The 16,635-nt window shown below is 34.9% G+C and overlaps 1 protein-coding gene across 1 annotated transcript in view; it reads right to left on the bottom strand.

The window, feature by feature from the left end:
* Positions 1–16,635, bottom strand: part of PIK3C2A (phosphatidylinositol-4-phosphate 3-kinase catalytic subunit type 2 alpha) — a 90,901-nt gene that overhangs the window by 56,218 nt on the left and 18,048 nt on the right. Inside the window, 4 exon segments of the mRNA XM_017873617.1 lie at positions 468–579; positions 5,680–5,800; positions 7,501–7,658; positions 12,511–12,614. Coding sequence (XP_017729106.1) covers positions 468–579; positions 5,680–5,800; positions 7,501–7,658; positions 12,511–12,614 — 495 coding nt within the window.

Raw genomic sequence — 16,635 nt, 5'->3', positions numbered from 1 at the left:
TTTTTTTTTTTTTTAATGAACATCCACCTACTGAAGTAGTGAACTTTTAAAATAGGGAATTAGTTTTCATTTTGTGATGAATAATTTATTTTTCTCAGTTTGGTACAAAGGTCAATGTGGATTTTCTTTTCATCCTCAACCAATATTTAGTATTCAAAATTTTTCCTTCTTCCTCATTTTTCCCTGACTCACCCTGATGTTTTCACTCATGTATAAAGCTATTACCAACCAAATGTTTAATTTCTCCACTTTGATTTTCAAATATGCCTCTACCTCTAAGGACTATGTTACTAAACCTCCATGATTGAAGATCCTCCCTCATTTGCTAAGAAGGTTCCTGTTGAGGATGAGTTCATCACCCCATTCCAACTATGAAATCACATAAAATGTACAAGTTGAAAATTGGCAAATTAGCAGAATTATTCAGATTCAGACAAATGAAATTCAGTTATAAGGTACACACTTACTGTTCGGGCCAGATATTGACACATTGCACTGAAGGTCAAGAGTTGTAGTCTAATTTCTGTGTCCCATTTTCGACAGTTTTGAATATGCTCATGACTTCCAAGGCAATGATTACTGTTAAGATATATTAATTATTCACTATTATTCTATTCAAATTAGAAATTATAAAGGTGAGGGTAAAATTTAAATTGCACCTGCATCAGAAATTGAAGAGAATGGTAAAACACAGAGAGTTTTAAAATCAAATCTGAGCATTTAAACAGAAATTATTCTGTAGGAGAACAGTCAACGTAAAAAAGAAAGAAGAGGAAGACAAAGATGAAGAAGGAAATAAGAAAAATAGGGACAGGGCATTTCTAGAAGCCTAGGAGAATAAAATCTGTAAAACAACTGGACTAAATGCTAGATATAATAAATTACAAGGCTGGGCATGGTGGTTCACACCTGTAATCCTAGCACTTTAGGAGGCCGAGGCAGGTGGATCACCTGATCGAGAGTTCGAGACCAGACTGACCAAAGGGCTGTATTTTGTAAAAACACAAAATTAGCTGGGCATGGTGGCACATGCCTGTAATCCCAGCTACTTGGGAGGCTGAGGCAGGAGAATCGCTTGAACCCGGGAGGTGGAGGTTGCGGTGAGCCGAGATCGTGCCATTGCACTCCAGCCTGGGTAACAAGAGTGAAACTCCGTCTCAAAAAAAGATATAATAAATACCTGGGTAAGAAAAGATTCATATAATGATTATTTCAGGCAACTAAAAGGAAATCACAGCTGACTACTGTGCATAAAGTAACAGTGCATGTTGCAAAAGGAAAATAGAGTCTATAATGATGTGACTATCGACTCTTTACAGTAAGAAAGACCCATTATATCACTTATTAACCAGCTGCCTGAAATTCTTCCTGTAAAGACTACAAGCTCCTTAAGGGAATACAATGTCTCACTTATCTCTGAACCCCACCACTGTCTTAGACATGACATCTTAGACATCATATATTTGAATAAAAGTTTACTAATTTGGTAAATCAATTCAATAGGACCCAATGTATTTCTGCATTATAAATTCAACTCGAAATTTTCTAGATTAAACCATTAAAATGAAATTGTCAAAGATGTTGCTCAGTAGTTAAATAAACTTACTTCTGCAGCACTTCCTCTTGACCACAAACTTTCAGAACATAGCTGCCAACATCTACTTGATTCAAGTCATCATGTACCCAGCAAAGGGCTTGCATTATAATGATTTCTACAGTAGAACTCACTGTAAAAGAGTTAGTCATCATTTGCACTTTGCTCATTCATACTTATTCAAGACTGTATTACTCATCATTTAAGACAGCAGTATACAATAGAAATATAATGCAGTCCACAAATGTAGACCACACATATAATTTCAAATTTTCTAGTTGCCATATTGAAACAAGTAAATCAAAAGACGTGAAACTAATTTTAATAATATGTTTTGTTTAACCTAACACAGTTGACCTTCTATATATGTTGGTTCTGCATCTGTGGATTCACCAATCACGGAACAAAATATTTGAAAAGAAAAAAAACTGCATCTGTACCGAATATGTACACACTTTTCCTTGTCATTATTCCTTAAACAATACAATATAGCAAATATTTACATAGCATTTACATTGCATTAGGTAATATAACTAATCTAGAGGTGATTTAAAGTATATAGGAGTATTAACATTGTATGCCTGCATCAAAACATCATGTTACCCCTTCCCTTTGATGCTTTAAAAAAAGATCATATGTACCCCATAAATATATATATACCTACTATGTACCCATGCAAGTTAAAATTTAAAATTAAACCAAAATAAATAAGCTATACAGAAGGATGTGTATCAGTTATATGATAATACTACGTCATATCAGGGATTTGAGCAACCTGGGATTTTGGTATCTGAAGGGGTCCTGGAACCAATCCCCACAGATGATATTTAGCAGTATCTAGCAAACAATGATTTAAAATGAATTACAAGAAAAGATTCACCATTTTAAATGTTTGACATTTGCCTGGTATATTTTCCAATGAAAATAAAATACAGCAGGTAGGTTATACTTTTGAGATGGAGTCTAACTCTCACCCTCACTGCAGTGAGCCAAGATCATGCCACTGCACTCTAGCCTGGGTGGCAGAGTGAGACTCTCTCTCAAAAAACAACAACAACAACAACAACAACAACAACAAAACCACAGAACTTTTCCTTTAACAACTAAAAGAATAATTGTTACAGTAGCTGATGGTTTTCTGTTTCAGATTTGTATTTTTTCAAAGGGCCTTCAAAAGTACAAAGCTAGAAAGAATGTATCTCAATATTAGACACATTCCTAGTCATAACCATTAAAGAATAAAATTGCATAATTCTTAGGCCAAAGTACTGTAGAAATAAAGGATCTCATTCCTTGGGGAATCCTGTTAAGATAATATATATTATGAAATGCAATAAACTCTGCAAGGAAACAAAATTAGTTTTAAAACTATAAGAAAAAAATTGACATCTCTAGAGAGGACACCCATACTAAGTTTGGAAGAAAGGATTAAAATAAAAGAGAATTATCTTCTCTTCTCCACAGAAGAACTTAGCAAGATATCTGGAATTTCAATTTCACTGACAGCTCTTTATAAGCAAGCATGCTTCCTGTCATAAAATGAAGGATAAAATAAAGAATTAGATTATAATTAGCTTTTCTATCGAATGCTTTTGGGCCTTGGCCAAGAGCCACTGATCAACAAAAGTTACTCAGCACTTTTCAGATAATTATTTATAAACCTGATTCCCCACTAGTTCTAACCAGAAAACTATCCATATGAATGACAAAAGACACATGATAGCAAAATTGGTTTATTAAAAGAATGATAATATTCATATTTTAAACATCTCCCCTTACAGAACAAAACAAGAGGCTTGAGGAACCATAAACCTACCATCGCATGTAAAAGTAACTGGTAGCTGAAATCCTTCAATTTCAATGGAGACCTTCACACTAGCATTTTCTCCGCATATGTTTCTTTGTGCTGTGACTGGACTTAACAAATAGCCTGGGTTTGTGCGGTGATTGGTATATGGAAATTTGGTCTTCAATCTGTTCACAATAAAGAAGAAATTAAATTCTTTTTTAAAAAACTTCATTTGAGGGCTCTGAACAAGGTTTTACATGTTTATAGCCACTCAGGTCTATGTCATTGTCCAACTCAAGCAGCTCATGAAACTGCAATGCATGAACTCCTGTTGAAATTCCAAATACCAGCATTTTCCTTTTAAATAAAAGAAACCCAAGGAAAAGGAAGAGATGAACTACTGCCAGGATATCTTTGGTAACATTATCAACACTACCCAAGCACATGCTTGGATAAATGGCATTTTAAATGAGGTCCTCTGCTTAAAATCTTTTGCCACACAGTACAAGTACACAAAATGGTACCTTTCAAATGATTCTATAGGCAATGTAGTCCTAAAATTGTGATGGCCAAAAGGATAAAATGTTTGTTGCCTTGAAAATTTTTTTTCTTCTAAGGACCTTTTCCTACAAACATTGTTTCTGGCTGCTAGATAATGAATAAAATACAGACAATGGTTTCTTACAGTGCTCCAAGGCCTTTCTTCCCTCAAAGTGATTTCTAAAACCTAGGGAATCAAAAGAACTGCCTGTGAAGGTATTCATAGGAGCAACACAGTTTAAAATTAAATGGTGTATGGCTCATCTCCAGCCAGCACTGCTGTTATCATAAGACAAAGACAGATTTGATAACTTCTTTACACTTGTGAGCTCTTTTAAACTGATTTTTTTCTAGAGGTTAGAAGACAGGGACCAGTCCTCCTACCTGCTTTTCATAGGGTTATGAATGGAATGAATGCTAGAAGTATTGTATACTTGCTTCTGTAGAGATTAAAATAATCAGGTCACGGAAGTAGAATAAAACAGCTTGAGTTGACAGAAAAGGTTCTGGGGAAGTAGCACATGTAAGCATTAGTGCATATCCTCTAGAGTCAAATTACCTTATATTGAATCCTGATTATACTACTTATTAGCTTTGTGAACTTATGCAAGTTATTAAATCTCCTTGTTGCTTCGGTTTTTTCTTCTATAAACTGGGGTAATATTACTACTTACTTGATAGGGTTGTTGTGAGAATTATGTGAATTTAGTTTATAAAGCATTTAGAACAGTGCCTAGTACATGGTAAGTGCTTTAACCTTCTTGTCAAATAAATGAGTTAGTGAAGGAATAAATCTGGTTTTGCACTGAACTCTTAAGCAACACAAAGGATCCAATATTAAAATATAATACACCCTTTCTTTATAAATTACTCAGTCTCAAGTATTCCTTTATAGTAATACAAACACTAAGACAGATGCTCACATCAAATCATGAAATTAATGTATGAAATATTAGAGAATTTTTTCTACATCTAAGCAAGCTTTCAATTTTCAGAAACCGTTAAGGATGACAAAAGTAAAAGCAGAAATTCTTGATAGCTAACAAAAGAATTTATTANAATCCTAGCACTTTAGGAGGCCGAGGCAGGTGGATCACCTGATCGAGAGTTCGAGACCAGACTGACCAAAGGGCTGTATTTTGTAAAAACACAAAATTAGCTGGGCATGGTGGCACATGCCTGTAATCCCAGCTACTTGGGAGGCTGAGGCAGGAGAATCGCTTGAACCCGGGAGGTGGAGGTTGCGGTGAGCCGAGATCGTGCCATTGCACTCCAGCCTGGGTAACAAGAGTGAAACTCCGTCTCAAAAAAAGATATAATAAATACCTGGGTAAGAAAAAGATTCATATAATGATTATTTCAGGCAACTAAAAGGAAATCACAGCTGACTACTGTGCATAAAGTAACAGTGCATGTTGCAAAAGGAAAATAGAGTCTATAATGATGTGACTATCGACTCTTTACAGTAAGAAAGACCCATTATATCACTTATTAACCAGCTGCCTGAAATTCTTCCTGTAAAGACTACAAGCTCCTTAAGGGAATACAATGTCTCACTTATCTCTGAACCCCCACCACTGTCTTAGACATGACATCTTAGACATCATATATTTGAATAAAAGTTTACTAATTTGGTAAATCAATTCAATAGGACCCAATGTATTTCTGCATTATAAATTCAACTCGAAATTTTTCTAGATTAAACCATTAAAAATGAAATTGTCAAAGATGTTGCTCAGTAGTTAAATAAACTTACTTCTGCAGCACTTCCTCTTGACCACAAACTTTCAGAACATAGCTGCCAACATCTACTTGATTCAAGTCATCATGTACCCAGCAAAGGGCTTGCATTATAATGATTTCTACAGTAGAACTCACTGTAAAAGAGTTAGTCATCATTTGCACTTTGCTCATTCATACTTATTCAAGACTGTATTACTCATCATTTAAGACAGCAGTATACAATAGAAATATAATGCAGTCCACAAATGTAGACCACACATATAATTTCAAATTTTCTAGTTGCCATATTGAAACAAGTAAATCAAAAGACGTGAAACTAATTTTAATAATATGTTTTGTTTAACCTAACACAGTTGACCTTCTATATATGTTGGTTCTGCATCTGTGGATTCACCAATCACGGAACAAAAATATTTGAAAAGAAAAAAAACTGCATCTGTACCGAATATGTACACACTTTTTCCTTGTCATTATTCCTTAAACAATACAATATAGCAAATATTTACATAGCATTTACATTGCATTAGGTAATATAACTAATCTAGAGGTGATTTAAAGTATATAGGAGTATTAACATTGTATGCCTGCATCAAAACATCATGTTACCCCTTCCCTTTGATGCTTTAAAAAAAGATCATATGTACCCCATAAATATATATATACCTACTATGTACCCATGCAAGTTAAAAATTTAAAAATTAAACCAAAAATAAATAAGCTATACAGAAGGATGTGTATCAGTTATATGATAATACTACGTCATATCAGGGATTTGAGCAACCTGGGATTTTGGTATCTGAAGGGGGTCCTGGAACCAATCCCCCACAGATGATATTTAGCAGTATCTAGCAAACAATGATTTAAAATGAATTACAAGAAAAAGATTCACCATTTTAAATGTTTGACATTTGCCTGGTATATTTTCCAATGAAAAATAAAAATACAGCAGGTAGGTTATACTTTTGAGATGGAGTCTAACTCTCACCCTCACTGCAGTGAGCCAAGATCATGCCACTGCACTCTAGCCTGGGTGGCAGAGTGAGACTCTCTCTCAAAAAACAACAACAACAACAACAACAACAACAACAAAAACCACAGAACTTTTCCTTTAACAACTAAAAGAATAATTGTTACAGTAGCTGATGGTTTTCTGTTTCAGATTTGTATTTTTTCAAAGGGCCTTCAAAAGTACAAAGCTAGAAAGAATGTATCTCAATATTAGACACATTCCTAGTCATAACCATTAAAGAATAAAAATTGCATAATTCTTAGGCCAAAGTACTGTAGAAATAAAGGATCTCATTCCTTGGGGAATCCTGTTAAGATAATATATATTATGAAATGCAATAAACTCTGCAAGGAAACAAAATTAGTTTTTAAAACTATAAGAAAAAAATTGACATCTCTAGAGAGGACACCCATACTAAGTTTGGAAGAAAGGATTAAAATAAAAGAGAATTATCTTCTCTTCTCCACAGAAGAACTTAGCAAGATATCTGGAATTTCAATTTCACTGACAGCTCTTTATAAGCAAGCATGCTTCCTGTCATAAAATGAAGGATAAAAATAAAGAATTAGATTATAATTAGCTTTTCTATCGAATGCTTTTGGGCCTTGGCCAAGAGCCACTGATCAACAAAAAGTTACTCAGCACTTTTCAGATAATTATTTATAAACCTGATTCCCCACTAGTTCTAACCAGAAAACTATCCATATGAATGACAAAAAGACACATGATAGCAAAATTGGTTTATTAAAAGAATGATAATATTCATATTTTAAACATCTCCCCCTTACAGAACAAAACAAGAGGCTTGAGGAACCATAAACCTACCATCGCATGTAAAAGTAACTGGTAGCTGAAATCCTTCAATTTCAATGGAGACCTTCACACTAGCATTTTCTCCGCATATGTTTCTTTGTGCTGTGACTGGACTTAACAAATAGCCTGGGTTTGTGCGGTGATTGGTATATGGAAATTTGGTCTTCAATCTGTTCACAATAAAGAAGAAATTAAATTCTTTTTTAAAAAACTTCATTTGAGGGCTCTGAACAAGGTTTTACATGTTTATAGCCACTCAGGTCTATGTCATTGTCCAACTCAAGCAGCTCATGAAACTGCAATGCATGAACTCCTGTTGAAATTCCAAATACCAGCATTTTCCTTTTAAATAAAAGAAACCCAAGGAAAAGGAAGAGATGAACTACTGCCAGGATATCTTTGGTAACATTATCAACACTACCCAAGCACATGCTTGGATAAATGGCATTTTAAATGAGGTCCTCTGCTTAAAAATCTTTTGCCACACAGTACAAGTACACAAAATGGTACCTTTCAAATGATTCTATAGGCAATGTAGTCCTAAAATTGTGATGGCCAAAAGGATAAAATGTTTGTTGCCTTGAAAATTTTTTTTCTTCTAAGGACCTTTTTCCTACAAACATTGTTTCTGGCTGCTAGATAATGAATAAAATACAGACAATGGTTTCTTACAGTGCTCCAAGGCCTTTCTTCCCTCAAAGTGATTTCTAAAACCTAGGGAATCAAAAGAACTGCCTGTGAAGGTATTCATAGGAGCAACACAGTTTAAAATTAAATGGTGTATGGCTCATCTCCAGCCAGCACTGCTGTTATCATAAGACAAAGACAGATTTGATAACTTCTTTACACTTGTGAGCTCTTTTAAACTGATTTTTTTCTAGAGGTTAGAAGACAGGGACCAGTCCTCCTACCTGCTTTTCATAGGGTTATGAATGGAATGAATGCTAGAAGTATTGTATACTTGCTTCTGTAGAGATTAAAATAATCAGGTCACGGAAGTAGAATAAAACAGCTTGAGTTGACAGAAAAAGGTTCTGGGGAAGTAGCACATGTAAGCATTAGTGCATATCCTCTAGAGTCAAATTACCTTATATTGAATCCTGATTATACTACTTATTAGCTTTGTGAACTTATGCAAGTTATTAAATCTCCTTGTTGCTTCGGTTTTTTCTTCTATAAACTGGGGGTAATATTACTACTTACTTGATAGGGTTGTTGTGAGAATTATGTGAATTTAGTTTATAAAGCATTTAGAACAGTGCCTAGTACATGGTAAGTGCTTTAACCTTCTTGTCAAATAAATGAGTTAGTGAAGGAATAAATCTGGTTTTTGCACTGAACTCTTAAGCAACACAAAGGATCCAATATTAAAAATATAATACACCCTTTCTTTATAAATTACTCAGTCTCAAGTATTCCTTTATAGTAATACAAACACTAAGACAGATGCTCACATCAAATCATGAAATTAATGTATGAAATATTAGAGAATTTTTTCTACATCTAAGCAAGCTTTCAATTTTCAGAAACCGTTAAGGATGACAAAAGTAAAAGCAGAAATTCTTGATAGCTAACAAAAGAATTTATTAGACAAAAATTCCAGTGATAAAACTTAGCTTTGTTTGAGAGGAAGAAACCTGCATTTCCCTTTCTTAAAATAAGTCCTTTCTTTTACACAACAATGTGAATGTAACTATGCCACTGAAATGTATACTTAAAACCAGTTAAAATGGTAAATTTTGTTACGCATATTTTATCACAATTTAAGAAATGTTTTATAATGGGTCCTTTTGTATTTACTTGGTACCATGGAAGATACCAGATCCAGAAAATACACTAATTTCCTTTTCTGTAAAATTGATTTCTTCTAATTCATGGTTTGTTTGCTTTATAAAATTGTCAAAACCACAAAACACGTAAGATGTAAGATTCCTTACAATTGAGGTTCTTTTGTGGGGTTTTTTTGGTAACTAAATGTTTAAACATTTAAACATACAAAATCAAATTAAATTATTAAATGAATAACTGCTGTCTGAGTAAATTATTCACTTTAAATATAGACCAGATAAGGTATTTTTATGGATACTCTAAGCCACACATCACAGTTTGATGTTCTTAAGTAACTACCTATAAAGAGTATTTAACTCTAATTTTTATTTTCTCTAAAATTTCTACTACCCTATCACCCAAATAAAAGGCTTTGTCTGTTTAGTGTGGCTCTACAGTTTAGGAAATTCAGTATCTCTATGCAGAAACAAAATCCTTTATGGTTTCTTTTCTACTTTTGTGTGCTCAGACTAAAATTCTGCACAGATAACCAAATCATACAAAATCAGAATATAAAGAGGAGAAGAGATAAAAATGAGGGTTTTGAAAGATTTCAAATGAATTAACATTATTCTATAGGAAAGTATATCAGCACTACTTAGAATAAAATTAACCAAATGCAGAGTTGAAGTCCTTGAAAACATATAGCAAGTTTTTGTGGTCAAGATACTAGTATAGGATATAAATAGTATATATGTGAATATTATATGACTATAAAGCTATTCAGAAAGACAGGTGTAGAGTGTGGTTTCTCATCTTATCCTAAAGGACCACAAATAAAGTAGCAATAACTTCTACTGGTATTTAACACTATTAGAAGAACTTTCTTGACCGGGTGTGGTAGCTCACGCCTGTAATGCCAGCACTTTGGGAGGCCGAGGTGGGCAGATCACCTGAGGTCAGGAGTTCAAGACCAGCCTGGCCAACATGGTAAAATCTCGTCTCTATTACAAATACAAAAAAAAATTAGCTGAGCATGGTGATACATGCCTATAGTCCTAGCTACTCAGGAGGCTGAGGCCAGAGAAATGCTTGAACCCAGGAGGCAGTGAACCGAGATCGCACCACTGCACTCTACCCTGGGCAACAAGAGTGAAAACTCCGTCTCAAAAAAAAAAAGAAAAAGAAAAAAAGAACATTTTCAGCACCTGTAACTAGTAGATATAGTAAGCTCTGTCAATTATGATGGGCGTAAAAGGAAAAAAATAAAGAAATAAGACAAAAACTCAATAATAATGAAAAGTAGTCCGGAATCAATGTATTACAGAACCTTAAACTGAAAGAGATCTTTGAAATCACTAGTCCAAGTCTTTAATTTCACAGATGAGAAACAACAACAAGAACCAATACCTAGAAATGCTAATAAATTCCAAGTCTTTTTTATATTTTATCTTAACTATAAACAAATATCATTCTGACAGCCTGACACTAATTTCACAGCTGAATTTAAGTGAATAATTTTTGAAGATCTCAAAAAGCAAAGAACTGGCTCTCTAATTAAAAGCCTAAATATTTGTTTTAAAATCCACTGCAAAATGAGCATACTGGAAAAAATAGAGCCACTAATTTCAGAGTACATCTCCTCACCTCAATCTCCATGGTCACCACAGGGGAACAAGAGAAGTTCCTAGAACATGGCTTCAAAAACACCAGTACTTCTTACTGCTCTAATATTTGTTAAAATCATAGTCTACTAATGAAAATAAAATTACAAAAAGAACTCATTCTCTCTTTAGTCCATTTGCAGTTTTGTACCACATAAGTGTGTGTGTGTGTAAACAAAAACAATCATTTTCAATTAGTGGCAGAGTTTGTATAAATAGCTCTATGATTCAAATGGGAGAAAAAAGGTAGGTCTCAGCTACCTAACTTCTCAACTTGCAAAGCTTAAATGTAGTAGTTACTTAACATGGCCTAACAGAAAAATACAAGGCCTGTTTGGGGAGAGTAACCTTTGCCAAGAAAAAGTGACTCTACTGATAATATTTTTTTTCCTAAGGTATTCTGAAGAAAAGAAATGCTGGCTAAAAGGTAACATAAAGGAAGACAGAGTTTTAATAAAATATCACCAATCATCCAGAAAATCTCATTAAATATTAAGTTCTTCAACATTAAAATAATGTACATACTCAAAAATGTTCTGGGAACCCCAAATCCTGCTATGCTTAAAGCAGACCACACTGAAGACAATGCTGGATTCGGAAAAAAATCTCTCAGTGGTGATCTACTTCCCTTTTTTAGATAACAGATCTCTCATCCTCTTGGCCACAAGGATTGTTGTTCCACTCTTTCCTCCTGTGGGATTTTCCTATCTGGCTAGCACTAAGGGGACTCCTTTTTCTTCTCTGCTACTGAGACCATTCAATTGCATGGAGGAAAGGCAGAGGAAGAAAAGTGAGGAAGGAGAAGGAAAGGAAAGGGAGTGGACAAGGAGAATCGAAGGAAGGAGGGATGATTTATAGTAATGAATTCCTGAATCTTGCTGTTAATGAACTCTGCCCCATCCTTCCTCTATCTGCTATTTGGGTTGTGAACCAATACATGACCCTATTTAAGTTCAGGATGGGTTTTAGCACTTGTAACAGAAGTCATGACTAATATAGTGATATACTAGGAAGAAAACATGCTTAACCAGAAGCAAAAGAGAGTTGGTTCTATTATTGATATTACTGACTAGCCAAGTAAACTTTGTTAGGTTACTTCTCTGAGTCTCAGTTTCCTCACCTATAATGAATGTTAGACACATTTAAGATTGAGAGATCATTCTATAAATGTGTTTCTCTAAACTTCAGAAATATATTTGCTCTTCTAAACTTGTCTGTTATAATATCATTTCTTAAATGTGTAAAACAGTATTTTGAAGGCTAGAAAGTTTATAGCAAAATTAAGTCTAAGACAAAAGTAGGTATTTTTTAAATGTACTGAAATTTACAGGTAAGTCATATTTTTTACTGGTTATTATAGTATCAGAAGTCTACTGTCTGACCTCAACTTTTTCTTCCAAATATTAAGAAATCTAACAGGTGAAGATACAAGTTCAGCTGTAGTTTGTGGTAACGTGCCAATTAACTCTGACTTGAAATTTTAGCCACAAGAAGAAAATAATTAAAATTTTAAAAATTTTATCATTATTAGCACTAAATTGGTTTTCAAGTCAATTTTTCAAACGAACATTTATAAAGAAAAGTTCCTTACTTTGTAATGGATCGACAAAAAGCTGCCATCTCCTCATTCTGTACTTCAACTTCTTGAAGAAGAGAACTTCCAGTTGGCAAATTACTGGTCCCATTTGGGTCTTTCTGTAATTAAAACAGTGTTTTTATCTTCAAAGTGGAAGATCCACAAAATGCTACATAGCAGCACAGCACAAACACATTTTTATGAAAATATGTACAAAGCTATGGAGGTAAAATAAATCACATCAATAACAAATTTTAAATTATATATTTCTATCTTTGTAAAAGTAATGTCAACTAAGCCTGATTTTAGTTCATTGGTTTTACTTGATCAGTAGTAGAAACAGGATGTACTAGAGTAAGAATGGAAAGATAAAGACCTTTCCATTCCAAATATTCCTAAAATGGACACTTTAGAAATTTTACAACTAAATGAAATTAAAAGACTCTCTGTTTTACGAAAATGAAGAGATCAAGCCCATTTGCGACTCTTCTAATCAGTCAGAAATTCTATATATTCAACTAGGCCCCAAATTCCAAGAAAGAAGATGGTTTTTTATGTAAGAGAATGGGCATTTTCTAGGTTAATAAACTTATACAAACATCCTCACAATCCCTCAAAAGTTAAGTTTACGTCTGGTCAAAAACTGTTTACAGCTTTCAGGGAGATCAATTCACCACCCAAGCGTAGCCAAACAGCAGAGTCCACTGAGAGTGTTTTGACACTACATAAAAATACTTGATTTGGGGCAAATTTCAAATATAAATTCCCTTTAAAATTAGAATTAGAACACTCTCAATTCAAAATTCAGTGAGAACAAAGTGCATACATTTCAAGAGCTATAACACTTTTCAGTGACTATGGAACACAAAAGATTCTTTTTTTTTTTTTTTTTTTTGAGACAAGGACTCATTCTGTCGCCTAGGTTAGAGTGCAGTTGCTCAGCAACGGCTCACTGCAGCTTTGACCTCCTGAGGTCATGTGATCCACCTCAGCCTCCCAAATAGCTGGGACTACAGGTATAGGCCACCCCATCTGGCTAATTTTTGTATTTTTTGTAGAGTCGGGGTTTTACCATGTTGCCCAGGATGATCTCAATCTCCTGGGCTCAAGCAAGCAATCTGCCTGCCTCAGCACACAAGATGATTCTGTGTGAGAAAATTAAACTGAAAATTTAGGTCAACAATTCCTTTATGAGTTTCCTTCCTTTAAAACATGTCAGAGCCCTTTCTGCTAGAATGTGATATACACACTTGGAGAAAAAATAAATACTTCGAGTTCTACAAAAGCACAACCAAAAAGTAACAAGTCTCCTGAGGAAAAGAGAGTTAAGGTGGACTACTGAATATCCATGTAGCCAGTTGTGGTATTGCACACTTGTAGTCCCAGGTACCCAGGAGGCTAAATTAAGAGGGTCAGTTGAGTCCAGAAGTTTGAAGCCAGCGCAAGCAATACAGTGAAACTCCATCTCTCTAAAAATAATTTTTTTATATCAACATAACTCTGTAATCAAAGCCCTAACTAAAACAATAACAGGTCCTTATAAAAATAATTGCACAGTTAAATGTCTGCTCCCATTTGCACCTAGCATTACATCCTTTGAAGCCTAAAACTCTGGGGCTCTTGTTTCCTCATTTGAGATATGAATTCTTCAGGACATACGCTTCTAGTCAACACCAATTGCAATGAAGTTAAAAGCACAGTACCACTGTGGGAGGTCGAGGCGGGTGGATCACCTGAGGTCAGGAGTTCAAGACCAGCCTGGCCAACATGGTGAAACCTTGTCTCTACTAAAAATACAAAAATTAGCCAGGCGTGGTGGCAGGCACTTGTAATTCAAGCTACTCAGGAGGCTGAAATGGGAGAACTGATTGAACCTGGGAGGCAGAGGTTGCAGTGAGCCAAGATCGTGCCACTGCACTCTAGCCTGGGCGACAAAGTGAGACTCTGTCTCAAAAAAAAAATTCAAAGAGAAATGTTTTTGCAGCTTCTTGGTCTGCAAACATTGTTACAGCTGACATATTAATACCGTGGAATGTGAAACTGTCCTTGAAGCCACTCATTTTCACTAATAAGAGGACACTTCTGCAGAATTCTCAGTGTTTTCCTTATATCTTCATATAGTGCTAAAGCTTTCTCTTAGGTTGTGAGAAGTTTGTTTCCGATTATTTCAAAAAGTTAATATGCTGGGAAAGATTACGTCTGAACTAATGCTATTTTCCCATTATACTGACATCAGTCTCATAGCTACCTATCACACATCAATCAATTTGTATTACAGAAGCAACCACTATGACAGACTATATTACTCTAAAGAATGGGATTTGATATTTCCTAGCAAATCCTCTGGTTTCACACTCCAAATCTGCCACAATCTAATCCAATCTTATTTTCCAGAACTTCCCTAAAGATTTCTATGTTCCAGTTAGCTTGAATCATATCCTGTTCCTATAAAACACAAATCAAGCTATCTTGCCTCTGGACCTTTCCCTTCACCTTCCTCTTAAACTTCCTTCACCACATTCGTCAAAAATCTATTAATTTTTAAAGGTCCAACTGAATGCAACTGCATCGGCAGTGCCCTTCATGATTACTCAGTATGAAGGAATTCTTCCCCCCATACTTCTAAGTACTTAGTCTGAACCAAACATCATATTAATAAATCCTGTTTTATATTTGTCCTAATGTGAAAGCTCCTTGAGAACACAAATAGCATTTTGTTGAATTTTGTATTTTTGTATCCAGTTTAGAAGCATTCAGTCATTAGTTCAATGTGAACTTTTGTTCCCCCCAAAACAAGTTAAAATTCACTTACATATAACCAATGAATCTATCATAGGAATCATAAAACATTTAAAAACTATAAGACAATATGTAGTTCCTTCAATAACCTTCTGAAAAGAGTAGCAATCATTTTCATTAGTATTTGATTCTAAAAAATCAGCCTTTTCTAGGCTGGGCACAATGGTTCACGCCTATAATCCCAGCACTTTGGGAAGCCAAGGCAGGAGGATCACTTGAGCACAGGTCCTAGACCAGCCTGGGCATCATAGTGAGACCCTGTCTCTATAAAAGTTTTTTCAAAAAATAGCTGGGTGTGGTGGCATGTGCCTGTAGTCCCAGCTACTAGGGAGGCTGAAGTGGGAAAATCATTTGAATCCTGGAGTTTGAGGCTGCAGTAAGCCATGACTGCATTCTGTACTCCAGCCTGGGTGGCAGAATGAGACCCTGTCTCAAAAAAAAAAAAAAAAAAAAAAAAGAACCCAACAAAAAAAACCCTAGAAACTAAAAAATTAAAAATATATATTTTTAATATTTAAATTTATATTTTTAAATATCTAACCATTTGGGCGCAGGAGCGGTGGCTCATGGCCTGTAAGCCCAGAATTTTCGGAGGCTGAGGCGGACAGATGCACCTGAGGTCAGAGAGTTTCCAGCCAGGCCTGACGCCACATGGAGAAAGCCTGTCTCTACTAAAAATGAAAAATAAGGCCCAGCCTGGTGGCGCATGCCTATAATCCCAGCCTATTCAGGAGGCAGAGGCAGGAGAATCGTTGTGAAAACCCCAGGAGGGTGGAGGTTACGGTGAGCTGAGATCGCGCCATTGGCAGCCTCCACTGGGCACAAAAGCGAGAGCTCCATTCAAAAAAAAAAAAAAAAATATATATTTACTATAATACGCACACACAGCACACCACACACACCAATATATATATAAAATATTCATATTACTTATAAATATATAGCTTAGATATATATACAAATATATTAGGGGCCCTTCATTCATTTATAAAACTTATTTATCAAAAAAAGCTCTATTAGGTGGGAACTATTATTACTCCCATTTTATGAAAAAAATGAGGCACAGATAAGTTAATTAACTCACAAGGTCATACAGATAATATAGGCAGAGTGTGAATTTCAACCCAGGCAGTCTGGCTTCAATATCACACGCTTAATCACCATGCTAATCTGTCTCTCAAAAGAATATCCTTAAAAATCCCTAGAAACACAATGTGAAAAACAACATTGTGACCTTTGTGGGAGCAGTGCTGGGAAAACCTAAAGCTTTGCTGCACCTAAGAATCATCTTTCCCTGAAGAACTGTTCTTCATGTTTTACTTATTTTAAAAACAGATTCTG

This window comes from Rhinopithecus bieti, unplaced genomic scaffold (assembly GCF_001698545.2).
Source record: "Rhinopithecus bieti isolate Rb0 unplaced genomic scaffold, ASM169854v2 scaffold_8211, whole genome shotgun sequence".
Classification (NCBI taxonomy): domain Eukaryota; kingdom Metazoa; phylum Chordata; class Mammalia; order Primates; family Cercopithecidae; genus Rhinopithecus; species Rhinopithecus bieti.
Note: the sequence above shows the minus strand (reverse complement) of the source record. Positions and strands in the feature narration are given on the sequence as shown.